This window comes from Sinocyclocheilus rhinocerous, unplaced genomic scaffold (genome assembly GCF_001515625.1).
Source record: "Sinocyclocheilus rhinocerous isolate Xijiao unplaced genomic scaffold, SAMN03320098_v1.1 scaffold2338, whole genome shotgun sequence".
Lineage (NCBI taxonomy): Eukaryota > Metazoa > Chordata > Actinopteri > Cypriniformes > Cyprinidae > Sinocyclocheilus > Sinocyclocheilus rhinocerous.
The window spans coordinates 496,780-513,169 of record NW_015644013.1 but is presented as its reverse complement, the minus strand read 5'-3'; the positions used below and the strand labels follow the sequence as shown (position 1 = coordinate 513,169).

The 16,390-nt window shown below is 34.4% G+C and overlaps 1 protein-coding gene across 1 annotated transcript; it reads left to right on the top strand.

Annotated features, from left to right (window-relative positions):
- Positions 1–2,274: 2,274 nt before the first annotated feature.
- LOC107757855 (poly(U)-specific endoribonuclease-B-like) lies at positions 2,275–10,581 on the top strand. Its single transcript, XM_016575451.1, has 7 exons — positions 2,275–2,279; positions 2,377–2,464; positions 6,448–6,553; positions 7,557–7,678; positions 7,852–7,964; positions 8,822–8,975; positions 10,324–10,581. The coding sequence occupies exons 1-7, from the start codon at positions 2,275–2,277 to the stop codon at positions 10,573–10,575; spliced, it is 840 nt and encodes a 279-aa protein (XP_016430937.1). The 3' UTR covers positions 10,576–10,581.
- Positions 10,582–16,390: the final 5,809 nt, after the last annotated feature.

Here is a 16,390-nt window from a genome sequence, read left to right as displayed (position 1 = left end):
CAAGTTCGAGGGGGAGATGGCAAACTCAGAAAAGGAAGTTTTAATTTGTTCAGATTCAATGGCATCACTTTCAAGCTTGAAAACCTTTCAGTCATGTAGAAAAGATATACTGATAGAAATACTGGATTTGTTATATAGAATAAGTCAAATGGGAAGTGTAGTGCAGTTTTTATGGGCATGTAGGGATACAAGGGAATGAAACGGCAGACAAAATGGCTAAAGAAGCACTGAAAATGGATAATATTAGCGTAGCAGTCACTTTAAGCAGGGCAGAAACAAAGTCTGTGATTAAGTTTGTAGGAGTATATGGCGGAAATACTGGAACTCATGTAAAAAAGGAAGACATTTTTATAGAATGCAAAGTAACATAAAACAAGGTCAAATGAATCATCATATAAATAGGAAGGACTGTATTATATTTACAAGATAAAGAATGGGTCATACTTATCTTAATGCAACACTTCATATAATCGGCAAATAATCAGCATATAAATTATGTGGAACATAATGGGGGTTTTTTTAGACTGCACCCCATAAACACAATCAAGCCTAAAAAAAACAGTTAACCATCTCTTTAAAACTGTTTAATTAATTTGAACGAATTATTTTTCAAACGTTGGTTTGAATGAATGATTCAATGACTCACTCGTAAATATTTCACTTGTTTCATTACTGGATGAATCAGCGGTTTTAAACGAATCTCTTGAATGAATGATTCAATGACAAATACATTTTTAACAGTCTCTTATCAACACAAATATTATTTCAAGCACCAAGTACTTTCACAAGGTGATTTGCTCCATTTTGATCGCTACCATAGACATCGGTGTATATATCCATAAATGTTTATCCCAGTACTTCTGTGATAATATGAATGATTGTAAGACAGAAATAATACTGTGGATGAAAAAACTAAACATGATCTGCGCAAACACAGAACTGAATGTTCCGGTAGGACTCTCTCTAAGGTTTAATAGACACAGATGAATTGTTGTCATTTAGAAATAAGATTGTGTGGGTGTTTGAATCAATATCACAATCTTTTAACGATTAACCGGGCAGCTCTACTGCATGGCCTGAAAACCTTCACACTTTGAGCTTTTAAAATGACAAATCTTAAAACACTCAAAGTCAAACTTTGAAAGTAAAATCACTTGCTTCAGATGGCTGGCCTTCAAAAATCACACACTACAGCACCAGCCTTAACGTTTTAATAGGAATCTCAGGAACATACAATACAATGTGAGGTGGCCACAGCTTCTAAAGACATTCAGTTGCATTTGTACTGTACATGAAACGACTGGATTGGCCCCTTATGTTCCAGCATATCCTGAGGCCAAAAGTAGATATCGTGTCCTTTGAGATGATTGAGTGTCCAGCAGCCATGACTTCTGAGCACAACTGAAGAAATTGCCCAGAAACACACTCCCAAAGAACCAACACATCATGCCAAACTCTATAACCGGAGGGTCAGAGGTTCACCTTTCACAACCTTGAGCGGGAAATAGAGTTTTAATGGCCAACCAGGAGGAGAGAGGCATGAAGAAAGTCGCAGTAAATTTATATTTTTGGGTGCACTATCCTTTTAAGAGTATTTTCCAACTGGCAGAGAGAAGGACACACTCACTCACTCACACTCACCCACTCACTCACTCACTCACTCACACACACACACACACACACACTCTGTGCATAAGGACCTGCTGTGCTGTTTCCATTGCATTTCACGTCGTGTATGTCCCAGGTCCTATTAAAGAAAACTGAGCAACTATCCACTTGATCTCAAGTGAATCTTTACACACATTAAGTGTAAGTCAGTGGGTTCCAGTATTGTTAAAATGTCGTCTTTTGTGTTCCACAGAGGAAAGAAATGCATTTGGACAGCATCTCTTTAATTGAATTAATTGTATACATGATGTGCAAACATCTTCACTCCCACTTACAAGCAATTTTCCATTAATACTTTTATTATGAAAAACTGTGGTGGTTTATACTGCAATTATTCACTTGTATGCTTGATGCAGAACCTAGAAATTTAAATGCAATAGGCCTGTTAATTTTAAATCACCTACTTCAAATGCAAAATGCAGTCCTAAGGAGTATTCTGATGACCATGACCAATATCAATATAAGTCATGCTAACACAGCAGTATCTGATTTGATAACATCCACAAGAGATTCCCGCTCTAACCCTCATCTAAATGTAGTATTCCCCATCCATGTTAAACAGCTTCCCTCACCCATCTTTACAGCCTGTTCTATAATTCATCCAAAATGCCGTGACCTTGACTGATTATCACTCGGCTTGCAACATTTTTTGGCCCACTGGCTGTTGACTTGAGAAGAATTTTAAAACCCCTCTTCCGTATTCTGCAGATTTGACTGCCAGGGTTTGTCAGCAGTGGCTAATGGAGCAGGATCAGACGACAAACGCCTTCCTCGCACTGCTCTCTACAGGAACAAGGCAAATCTGACAACACATAGAAACAATGACCTTCGCTTGCATCAAAAAAAGTAACAGTAATCATTTGATTCAATGTTGGCATGGTTTTTATTTCATTCAATCAGAAAATGATGATTTATGATAGACAACATGCGTAAAGTTTGACCATAATTCTGTCACATTGATCAATGTCATCATGCTCTGTCATTCAACAGCACTGCAAACTACAGCTGAAAAACCTCAAGCTAATAAGTCGCCAAGGTCATTCTGGTGATGTACAGCAGATTTGCTCCACCAAGTGGATAAAAGTAGTAGTGCTGCTATCTTTACAGAAATGTGACAGTAATACTGTTTGCTATTAAATTACTTAAAAGGTGTGATAAGCGTTGCACAAGACTGAACAGCCTGCTATTGAACTATAACTATATTGTATTACACTTACTGATATTGGTTTATGTTGGCATGAATTCCCACATGAAAGATAAACATAAAATATACATGCATATAAACATACAAAGAAGATATTGTTAGTGTTATTTGTGCACTACGGAATAAAACAACTTCAATGGAGCTTCATCACTCGCTGCTGTAAATCTTACGAATCACTAGATGGCATTGTAGTTGTGCTTTACGACATGAAGTTGTACTCACAAAGCACAAGACACTCCTCTTTAAATGCAAATGAGAGTTTCATGAATTATTCAAATGTATGTAAACACATAAATACAAACTCACATATTCCCACAAGTGAAAGAAAGAAAGAAAGAAAGAAAGAACACATGATAGAAAGGAGGCTATGATCAGTTAAGAAACTATACCAGAACATACTTTTTAGTTTTTTTCAACAGAGGAAAAAAGATCATACATGTTTGAAACATCTTGAGGGTGAGTAAATGATGACAGCATTTTCATTTTTGGGTGAACTGTCCCTTTAAGTAAAGTTTTAGATAATTGCTCATAGTTATTATTGATTATTTCACTGTATTGTTCTTGTCACCGGTTGCAGTTCAATCTATTCTAACTTCTCATTAAATCAGGGTTGTCAACTCTCACACATTTGCTTTCAGGCTCCGTCTCACGCTGCTCAACTAAATCTCTCACCAAATAACGAGACGATGCAAAATATATAAAGAAATAAACCTGCCCATGGGACTTGTTGTTTGGTCTAACACAGATATTCTTGGTTTGATCTAAAGCGGCAAGATTCTGCTCCAATCAGTTTTCTTCTTGCACTTCACGAGGTGACCAGTCTTGGGGAACGTTACTTCTAAAAGTAATACATTACAGTATTGTGTTACATTACAGTATTGTGTTACTCCATAAAAAAGTAACTAATTGCATTACTTAGTTACTTTTTATGGAAAGTAATGTACGTTACTTTTGCGCTACTTTTTGTCACCTTTTGTTTTTTAATTACAAAAAAACGAATTCATTGTAAATTTAAAAGTAATGTGTTACTTTACTAGTTACTTGAAAAGTAATCTGACTCACATATTCCCACAAGTGAAAGAAAGAAAGAAAGAAAGAAAGAACACATGATAGAAAGGAGGCTATGATCAGTTAAGAAACTATACCAGAACATACTTTTTAGTTTTTTTCAACAGAGGAAAAAAGATCATACATGTTTGAAACATCTTGAGGGTGAGTAAATGATGACAGCATTTTCATTTTTGGGTGAACTGTCCCTTTAAGTAAAGTTTTAGATAATTGCTCATAGTTATTATTGATTATTTCACTGTATTGTTCTTGTCACCGGTTGCAGTTCAATCTATTCTAACTTCTCATTAAATCAGGGTTGTCAACTCTCACACATTTGCTTTCAGGCTCCGTCTCACGCTGCTCAACTAAATCTCTCACCAAATAACGAGACGATGCAAAATATATAAAGAAATAAACCTGCCCATGGGACTTGTTGTTTGGTCTAACACAGATATTCTTGGTTTGATCTAAAGCGGCAAGATTCTGCTCCAATCAGTTTTCTTCTTGCACTTCACGAGGTGACCAGTCTTGGGGAACGTTACTTCTAAAAGTAATACATTACAGTATTGTGTTACATTACAGTATTGTGTTACTCCATAAAAAAGTAACTAATTGCATTACTTAGTTACTTTTTATGGAAAGTAATGTACGTTACTTTTGCGCTACTTTTTGTCACCTTTTGTTTTTTAATTACAAAAAAACGAATTCATTGTAAATTTAAAAGTAATGTGTTACTTTACTAGTTACTTGAAAAGTAATCTGATTATGTAACTTGCGTTACTTGTAATGCGTTACCCCCAACACTGAAGGTGAAGCACTGAAGCTAGCGGTCAACAGCACTGGACAGAGAACATAAAGAAATGCCAGTGAGTTCTGTACAGTTCAGGGAAATGTTCTAGGCCTATTTGGCTGGTGAATTTTATAGTGTGACATGCCAGGCAGGTGATAATTTTATTGTAGATTAGTTGAACCTCTGTCATTAGCATCACTTACAATAGTGTAAAGCACATTTGTATAATAAATGTCATATGTTCTCTGTCTTGTGTTGGACGTTTATGATAATAATCTTGATTTATGATAATAAACTGTACCTTATTGCACTTTACATTCACCTTACAGAAACGAAGGGCGAATTCACACAGGGCAAAATACTTTTATGTCTTATCAGGTATGCTGTTTTGTTACTAATGTGCAGTGTTGTGCAAGTTACTTCCAAAATGTAATACATTATATATTACTAGTTACTGTCTTTTGAAAGTAATTAGTTACATTGCAATATTACTGTCTCTGAATTGTAATGCGTTACACTACTTTTGAGTTACTTTCACCAAAATATCCACATTATGTAGTTTATTGCTGCTCATTCTACATCCAGTGGAGGGTAATAAAGGGTTAGGTCTATATAGTTTCCTGGGAGAGTAGACTACAATACAATTTCTGACAAATAATGCTGACTCACAGACTGTAAGTCCCTTTAAATAAAAAAAAAACAGATAGATAGAGAGTGCTAGAGTTAGAGGGTCAAATAAAGATCGGATGGACCACAAACTCATAAAGTCTTTAGTTTTATCAGATTTATAAAAGAAAGATACAGCTTTACGATTCTCTCCGAAAACAGCCGATCTCAAGCTAAAGAGTCACGAGCACTTGAGCGCCGATTGCCAACAAAACACAGAAAGTGTTTCAAGGGTTCCTGATCCTATTGGCCCCTGTTCTTCCAATAATTTCCCGTTATAACTGTACTTTTGTGTAATAAATATGACCTAAATAAATGAATAAGAGAAAGAATCAAATCATAATCAAAATGAAGCTAACTTCATGGAATTCTGAAGCTGAAACATTATGTTAATTTCACCAAAAAGGTAAATATCAACCCTGTAAGACTGATAAACAATCGCTTGCATATGAAATGAAGTATGAATGTCTGTCCAGTCCGAGTGTTTTGGGGGTTGGGTCAGGCTTTAGAAGAAGGTGCACAGCATCAGGTAATGAGACAATACCTCACGAAAACAAACACAAAGCACTCGTCTGCGCTGTAGAAGCACATTCAAGCTGCTCTAATCCCTTTGGCTAGAGTTGCTGACACTGGCTAACGCTTTAGAATAGGCCCTCTCTCATGATGTGGGAAGGCCATGCATCTTACCCACCAGTCCATGTTCAGCAGCACCACTGCGCAGAGCTATTAAGAAAACAATCCAAAATATACCACTAACCCATATCGCTGAGAGGAACAGGTATGCATTTTTTATATATTGAATAGTTAAAGTTTCAGTTCAGAATGTGATGTTTAGAAATGCATTAGTCTAAAAAAATGCAGTATGCATTCTGAAAAGATAATGCAACAAACATTTTTTTAATTTATTTTCTTCGATTTGTATTATTATTATTATTATTATTATTATTATTATTATTATTATTATTCAGGTTTGGTGATAAACTCCCTGTCTAAAGTTATGCCAGGCATGCATGAAAAAAAAACTTAAAATACCTTTTGGAAGTTCCTCAATATTTGCTTTATGTCACAGGGCAAAGCGGGTGATCTGGCAGGTGTTGCTGATGACAATGATGGAGCAGGGCTGCCTTTGTTCACATTTGTTGATGAAAACATTTTCAAAAAAGAGACTTTCTTGGGTAAGAAATAAGCTAATATGTAACATTTTGTTTATTTAAAAGTAGACTGTGGAAGACTTTTCCCTTTCCTGAAAAAAAATACGAATCCAAAGAAAATCTGGGTTTTAAACCGTGTTCTTGCCCCTTCCACACATAACTGACAAAGCGACATCATCCCATTCGTTTTTAATGAGAGCTTGAGACTTTTGGTGAAAAGTTTAACTTCAAATGTGATGGCAGACACTTTCAAACTTTCAGAGTTTTTCAAAACTCTAAATCAACTGAATTAATTGCTTTGCAAAATTATATCCAGTGTAGACCAGATAGCGCAGTGATTGTGATTTCTATCTGATTTTGACACATTCAGCGTGATCACGTGTCGGCCGTTAGCGACTGAACGCCAGTGGGCGGGGCCTATGCTGATTAGAAGACTATTGGTCGATGTCTAGCTCTGGAGGCGTGTTTATGCAAATGTTTGTGCTCGGGTGACGTCATCTTGCCCCTTGTATCCAAATCAAGCCGTTTTTGGAGCTCGATCAAATAAATGCTTTGTTTATAATGCAAAGACTCTTATATGCCAAAAGATCAAGGCAAATTTGATTTCTCATGTCATGACCCCTTTAACTACTGTACTTACTACTACTATTTACCTGATCTGGCATCAGGTAAAAAACATTTAGGTACTGGTTTAATTAAGATTGCCTCCAGCGGCGAACCACTAAAATTGTGAAAAGTTTCGGAGCAATCACAGGCGGAGCACAGAATTCCACAGTGTACCTACCTTTAAGGATCAGTAACAAAAGAAATGTTAGAACACTTGCCGCTTCTTCTCTAACAAGTAAAGAAAATCTGACAAACATAAAGAGCAACTTTTTGATTTTGAAAACTGATTAGACCATTTCAAATTCGGCAGGGCTCAGTGCATCTAACATGTCATGGCAGGATTGGAAATAATATGAATCCAAACAAGTATGGGTACTAATTTAGAGATGAAGCTGAAATATTTGCATACGTGTCATTTCAGCTTTTATCTCACTTCTGGACAACTATGAAAGTGATACTGGTGAACCGGAGATCGTCACACCAGAGGAAGAACTGGAAAACCACAAGTTCCTGGATTCGGTCATAAAGACCCCTACTATGAAGGTAATAAATGGGTCAAGAATCAGTCGTGATTCAGCTGCACTGATTTACTTCTTGTCAAGTGCTATGCATAGAAGTAAATCTAAAAAGAGAAATGAAACTATGATCCCTTACCATTTGTGTAAGACACTGTGCTGAATAGTAAGTTGCAACAATTGTATATTTCCTAATATTAGATGGCCCACAGATATCTAGTGAGGAAGCATCTCTCTCCAGAGGACGCCGCAGACTTCAAGAAGCAGCTCTATCACATTTGGTTTGAGCTGTACGCCAGGAGAGGATCCAGTAAGTAAGTACAGAGGATTCAGAACAATTTACAGGAGATCATTTGGGGCACGAGTCACAAAATTTGTTAAAGAGATCAACATTTTGTCCTAATTTACTCACCCATGTCATTCCAAACTGCTTTGTCTGCGGAATGTAAAAAAGATGGATTTTTTGGGGGGTGAACCATCTCTTTAAGATAAATTCTAAAAAGAATGTTACAGTTATTCCAATTACAAGTGCAATTTTTTAAACATTCTTAAGAAGTTCTCAAATATTTTTCTAAGAATGTTCTCTGACTCGCTGACCAAATCAATTCGACTCAACTCTACAAAAAACTCTTGGCCTCTCTCAATGCCACTGCCCCCAAAACATCATTTTCAAGGAGCGTAAATCGAAATAAGGTTATTTTTAGTCAAGGTTGGCTGTACACGAAATGAGAAGAAATGCAGAGCATATTATACTGTTAGAAAAAATCTGCCTCTCTCTTATGAAAGTAGCATGAGTATGAAAAGATGTGTCATTTGTCTCTTTGCTGGCACAGATAGCAAAACAACATTAAACATGTTAACATAATTAAACCTGTATATATCAATTATGTTCAATAACGTTAATTAGATATCATTGGCACATAACACCAATGATTTTCTTCTTCGATAATTATTTTCACTACAGAAGAAAAGATCTGTCACTATTTCTGTTACATCACAAATTTTGGATGATTTTTTTTCTCAAGAACGTTTCTTCTGGTCACACAGACGAATAACTTTTACATACTCTCGAGTTCTTCTAAAGCAGTTTCCCCATTCAGAGCTTCATTAATAATACTGAGTAAAGATTTTTTTGAAAGCTATGTTTTGTTTGTTTCTCTCTCCACACAAGACCGGACTCCTCGGGTTTCGAGCATGTCTTTGTAGGAGAGACGAGAGGAGGTCGTACTGTCATCGGCTTTCATAACTGGATCCAGCTGTACTTACAAGAGAAACTAGGACACATTGACTACAAAGGATACCGTGTGAATGCCAACTCGCCACAGGTACGTGACGGGAACATAGAGCAGCTCGATTCATTTACCTGCCTCAGTGCTTGTCTTTGTGTGGCTGTTCATTTTATTTATTTATTGTCTTCATTTTATTTTGTTTATTACTATTTTCCCTTTTCTTTTCCTCCTTTATTTTTATTTCTAATTTTTTTTTTTTATTTACCTCTGTTTTATTCTTTATCTATTATACTTATTACATTTATAATTATTATTATATTAATAATTTATTATGTATTTATGTTTGTGCATATTTTATTTATTAATTTATTCACATTTATTTACAAATAAAATATGCACAAAAAATAAATAATAAAATACTAATTATTATCATTATTACTATTCATAATAAGTATAATATATAAATACAGAATAAAACAGAGGTAAATAAAAAATTAAATAGAAAGAAAAATAAAGGGGGAAAAGAAAAGAAAAAATAAATAAATATTAATAACAAAATAAATTGAAGACAAATAATAAAAAACTAAATTAGCATTAAAAGATACCAAAATGTGAAAATTCTGTCATCATTTACTCACCTTCATGTCGTTGCAAAGCTATAGATTTTTTTCTTGTGCAAAACAAAAATGAACATACACGGTTCATACTATAAGAGTCAATTGTGTCCAAAAGCTTTAAAGGGGTCATATGATGCTTTTTTAAAGATCATTATTTTGTGTATTTGGTGTAACAGAATATGTTGACATGCTTTAATGTTCAAAAAACACATTATTTTTTCAAATACTGTACATTATTGTAGGTTTTTCGGAAGGCCAAATAAAGTGCTTTTGCTTTCGCCTAGAAACACACAGCGTCTCCCTGACATGGCGCTTCAACACTAACTCCGGTTACTGAAACCACGCCTTCTTTCTTTGCGTGCACATTTGGGCTACATTATGCTAATATTTCCACATAGTGAGGTAGATATGTGGGGGCGTGTTAGAACGAGCCGTTTTAGGGGGACGTTGCAGGGTCTTAACTTTGATAAAAAATATCTCGTTTTGAGACTTTAGTCTTTGCAACTTCAGGGATCTTATCTATGCACAATCAGCTTGTAACACTCCAAAGAGAAAGGAAAACTTGAAATCGCATCATATGACCCCTTTAAGCTTTTTTTTTTACTTTTTATGCAACTTCAAATCTTCTGAAGCAGTAAATCACTATAATAAACAGAGCGAAATTTAAGAGTTATTCACCTTCAAATGACTTGCGGCCCTGTCCCAAATGGCATAGGCCTACTTTATGTAAAGTACACTTGTGTTCACTCTATCTAATACTCTGATATGTAGAGCATATTCATATTGTTCCTAATTTCCTTATACTTTACGTTCAATCTCGTTCCCAGCCGGATGAGAACAAGCACATTTTGGCTCTGCAGTTCAGCTGGAAGAATGGAATCAAGCCCAAAGGAAGCATCTTCATCGGTGTGAGCCCTGAGTTTGAGTTTGCTCTGTACACTCTGTGTTTCCTCACATCTCCAAACGAGCGAGTCAAAGTCTCCTTCAGCGTCTATGAGCTGGAGATCGTCTGTCACCACTACAACCAGAAGCACATCGGCACCACCTATCCTGTGCTCGTCAAATACCTCAATGCATAACCAGCTCCAGGGATTCATAGTTCATAGTGGCTACTGATTTTATGTTTTCATTTCAAAAAACAATAAACCAAAAGACCGTAGTCTTGTGCCATAGTCTCATTTGTAGTGTCTCAATGAATTCTGAAGTTACCGTCGTTCTGTGTTCCCAGAGCTCGTAGTTTGTGAACAAATCAGTGTTTCTGAATTAATCGTTTAAATGAAAGAATCGTTCTTGTTCATTTTCATACACTGATTCATATTTCTTGTTCCCCTCTATTTTGAGGCATGTCCCTTCTGAAAAATCAATAGACACCATCACAAAATTTGTAATGGTTTTACTGGATATTGCATTGGTTTTAATGGAAACTGTGATGGACTCCTGTTGGTCTCTACTGGTAATTGTTCGCCTTCTATTGGTGGCTTGTTAAAACCACTAAATCGTAATGGAATATGTCTCAAAACACACTACAGAATACCATTTTTGTAATGGTTAGAAGTTGATGGTTTGTAATGGTATTTGTAGTGGAAACCATTAGAATTTCTCTGTTAGTTTCTATTGTTTTTCTCAGCAGGTGTGACGTCTTGGGTTGTCTTCTCCAAAACCAAGAGTATTGAAGTGTGGGCTGTGTTTTCATTGGGTTTGAGCTACTGAACGAATACGCCATGCTTCGGTGCATCAGTCATCTCGTTCTGCTGATTGACTTGGCAATGCCTGAATGCTTTGGGAATACAAATGTAAAAATATCGGTCATGCCAGTAAAGGAACTTAAAACTGGAAACTGAGCGAGAGACAGCAAGGCATTTGTTCGTTCAGTCTTGTTTAATGAGGCAAAGCAGGTGTATAATATAAACAAAACTCAATCCTATAAGGAAATAAGATCTGTTTTGTGTACATTTGTGGCGCTTCAGGTTCTATGTCTTTATCTATACTGTGAGTGAAATACATGAATCAGGAATCTCGTTCGACTGCACTAGTGTGGCATGTAGATCACTTAACTAAAAATGAGTTTTTTTTCATAACAAAGACAGAAAGATTGTGTAAATGTGACTGATGACACTGACAACACACGATGATAAAGACGCTACTGAAATATATTTTAGACTATGATTGTCTTTTTTGTATAGCTTGATCAAAGTCGTGCTCGGCAGTTCACACAATGATGGAAACGCTCAGTATAGATTCATGCAGATTGTAATAAAATGACTCTGTCATAACACATAAAAGCACTCATTTGTCAACACCTCCTGGTTAATATGTAACATCATGCAACGAATGATGGTGAACTGATTCAAATGACTCCGCCACTATAAGTCCTGTGTCCCCAGAGATTTCTTTTTAGATTTTCTTTTCTTTTTAATTGAACCTATTGAACAAAATATACATCTACAATGGCATTAATAAATGCAAATAAACAAGTATTAAAAATTTTCAGATTTGTTTGTTTGTTTGTTTTTATTGTTTAATTGTCTTCCAACTAAACTGAACTTTAAACTAAACTATACTCTCTTATCTAACTCTGTTGCTTTCAGTTAATTCCTTTTCAAAATGTTTGCTGACTAAATTGCATGATGTTTAGAGTTCACACAATGATGGAAACGCTCAGTATAGATTCATGCAGATTGTAATAAAATGACTCTGTCATAACACATAAAAGCACTCATTTGTCAACACCTCCTGGTTAATATGTAACATCATGCAACGAATGATGGTGAACTGATTCAAATGACTCCGCCACTATAAGTCCTGTGTCCCCAGAGATTTCTTTTTAGATTTTCTTTTCTTTTTAATTGAACCTATTGAACAAAATATACATCTACAATGGCATTAATAAATGCAAATAAACAAGTATTAAAAATGTTAAATGTCCTTTTCAGATTAGTTTGTTTGTTTGTTTTTATTGTTTAATTGTCTTCCAACTAAACTGAACTTTAAACTAAACTATATTCTCTTATCTAACTCTGTTGCTTTCAGTTAGTTCCTTTTCAAAATGTTTGCTGACTAAATTGCATGATGTTTAGAAATCAGTTCCTTCCTTTCATTATAATATTTCAATATTTTGTTTCCATATTCTTCACAGTGTATTATTAAGAGCTGTATGTTCAAACAAATCTGACAAGTTTTGTTTTCTCTTCTATTCTTCATATTATTTTACCTAACCCTTTTTTCGAGGGATGTAATAAAACCATCTACCTGTTCTATCCTTTTTCTATTGCTTTTGCCGTATGTCCCCCATTCGTTGTTTCATTATACTCTTCATTGCAGTCTTATTATATTTTTTCTTTGTCTTTGTACTCCCATCTGCTGTCTCATTTTACACGATGAACTGGTACTCGTAAAAATGTAACATGTAACAACCACTGAATCAACATGTGTAATATTTCAATCAGGATGTCTGCTCTACTTTCACTGTGTTTTAAGACAGTGTTGCCAACTTATTTTCAGGTAAAGTTGCTAAAGGCAGGTCGTTTTGTTGCTAAAAGTTGCTAAATGACGTTGTGATATCATTGGATGGCGATGTCATTATGCAACCATGACGCAAAAATACGTCATTGCGTAGAATACAAACTGAAATTACTCAGCAAAGAATAAAATTTGAAATATGTTCATTTAGATTTGTTTGTAAAAAAAAAATAATAATAATAATATAAACATTTAATATAATAAATATATGAATTATTTGTAAAAGTAGTAGACCTATAAACACATTTTTTATTACATATCTTTATTTTTAAGCGAAACATTGAATTTTTTGAAAAGTTACACATTATTAACAATTATAGTTTTAAGCACTGTATTGGTAGTTAGTTTAAAGCTACACTCTAAGAAAAGTCCATAAAATTAGGGCACAGTGTACTGTATTAATATGAAGGAATTTTCTGTATTAATTTTTCACCAGCATTTTAAATTACACATTGCGTTTTGATAGATTTTGCTCAATAGTTTCTTCTTTTTGTGTGGTTAAGAGGAAAAGATGCATGCCTTTTTATCATTTGAGTCACTTTTTTGAAAAAAGTTGCCAAATACATTTTTAAAATAGCTATACTTTTGCAAGGGTAGTCTGAAAAGTTGCCAAATCTAGTAACAAAATTGCTAAATTGGCAACCCTGTTCAAGGATCCTGTGTTCCCAGGTTAACTCTATGTTTCAGAATCAGAATCAGCTTTATTCGCCACGACATACATACATATCTGACATGAGAACAGTAAACATTTAAATAGTAAGGCTTAACAATAGATAATAATAATGTGTATGAATCTGGAAAAGAAGATTTATGTACAGATTTGTGTATTATACACTGCGGAATATGCGGCTATAAGCAGTAGATTTGAGTATGTTTGCATACAATAGTTAAATACTATGTAAACTTACTGCGGTATTGATATCTTTCCAAGACTGTCACCTCTCTAGAACAGAAGGAGAAAGCAAATATACTTAAGCAAGTAACTTACGTCATATTTGACAATGTGGTTTTCTTCAGATTTAGTCTTTAGAAATATAGCATTTATAAGTTCTGAACATGTATGGCCAAAACGAAATCGTATTTACAAGTGGAAAACTCTGAATTCTGGATTTCGTAATCAGATTCTAAAAGTACTTTTAGTTTGAGTATAGTACATTTTATAATGCAAATAGTCAGATTACAGTTACTTTTGGATTACATATTATTCACACAATGGCGGTAAATCATTCATAATTTATTGATTCTCCCTAATAATTCTGGAAATCATACCGTGTGTCATACTATTTAGCTTTGCCTATTTTCACAATATAGAATGGTCAGGTATATGTCATGTAAATACATTTACAAAAAAAATGCATCTGAATTTGGGTGAAAAAAGCACCTCTGCAGTTCACCAGTTTGAGAAACCATAGTTTAATGTAATGTTTAATGCATTTCATGATGTTGATATCAAAAGTTGAATTAATTTTCTCTTTGCTTTTTTATAGCGACGTGGTATGATTAATGTAAGTTTAAAGCAAGTTAAATGAAAAAAAGTAATCTAAAAAGTAGTCCGAATACATGAGTAATGTACCCAGCTTTGTCTGTAAATGATACATTTTGTCCCATTTTAAGGGTGCACTGAGTGTTTTACACTTTAAATTAATATAGCCTTGATGCATGTTTACAGTGAGTTACGCTCAAATGACGTTAAGAATCCACTTATATCAGTGACCCAGAAAAAGCTGTTTATTCTACAAACAACATGTTTTTTTAGAGTTTATCTAGAGTATTTCCATAGCTCAAGGGTCTTTACGAAACATAAATGTACACTACCGGTCAAAAGTTTGGGATCAGTAATACTTGTAATGTTTTTTAAAGAAGTCTCTCATGCTCATGCAAGGCTGTATTTATTTGATCAAAAATACAGGAAAAAACAGTAATCTTGCAAAATGTTATTACAATATAATATAATGGTTTCTATGTGAATATCTGTTAAACTGTAATGTATTTCTGTGATGCGCAGCTGTATTTTCAGCATCATTCCTCCAGTCTTCAGTGTCACATGATCTTCAGAAATCATTCTAATATGCTGATTTATTATTAGATTATCAATGTTGTGCTGCACAATATATTTTTTGGGAAACTGCAATATAAAAAAAAGAAAAATATTTTTTCAGGATTCTTTGATGAATAAAAAGTTAAAAAGAACTGCATTTATTCAAAATAGTAATCTTTTCTAACAATATAAATCTTTGCTATCACTTCTTAACAATTTAACACATCCTTGCTGAATAAAAGTTTTAATTTCTTTCAAAAAAAGAAAGAATAAAAATGTACTGACCCCAAACTTTTGAACGGTAGTGTATATTGTTAGAAAAGATTTCTATTTTAAATAAATGCAGTTCTTTTTAACTTTTTATTCATCAAAGAATCCTGAAAAAAGTATCACAGGTTACAAAAAAATATGAAGCAGCACAACTGATAATAAGAAAATTCAGCTGCGCATCACAGAAATAAATTACAGTTTAAAATGTATTCAAATAGAAAGCAGTTATTCTAAATAGTAAAAATATTTCACAATATTACTGCTTTTGCTGTATTTTGTATCAAATAAATGCAGGCTTGGTGAGCAGAAGAAAACTTTAAAAAATATTTGCTATATGACTGATGGATAATGATTTGCATTAATGAGTGGCATATTCAATTCAATCTTTTATATGAAGGAAACAGTAAGCGGTTAGTCATTTTATTTTTTCTTGTACCCATAAACATGGTCAAATGGTATAACCATATCACACAGGTGGGAATATGCATATGCAAATGATATGCAGATGATGTGATGCAGAGTAAAACTAGTGTTGTAAGCTCCATATATGGTTATGGTGGGGATGCATGAACGTACTGTACAATCTTTTGGAATTTGGTGCATTTTCTGGTGTAAACAACTGAAGGTTAATGGCTGGTGCACTTGCTTACTATTTATTTATTTATTTTCTGCTCTAGATTGTTTGAAGGAATGGAAATGGATGAGGAAGAAGGCTTTGGGAGCGACGAAGATAACTGATCCACAATAAATGAAATGCTTAAAGGATGTTATCCAGGCAGTGTTTTCATGCACATCAATGGACTGCTCGAGACCCGACTAGAGTATCAAGCATCTCACATAGAACTTACTTGCCTTTTTCAGCAAAATATTTTTTAATTTGCCCTTTTTTGCATTTCAGTTACACAGTATACAAATTCCAGTTCACAGTGTTTCTGTTGTGCGTACAATCGTCTCTTCAAATTGTTTTATTAAAGATTGTAAGCATTTTCACTGATAAGTACAGCCATGCAGAAAATCCCCCTAGCAGATGTGCATGCAAAACTATAGAATATACCCTATATCTTTAG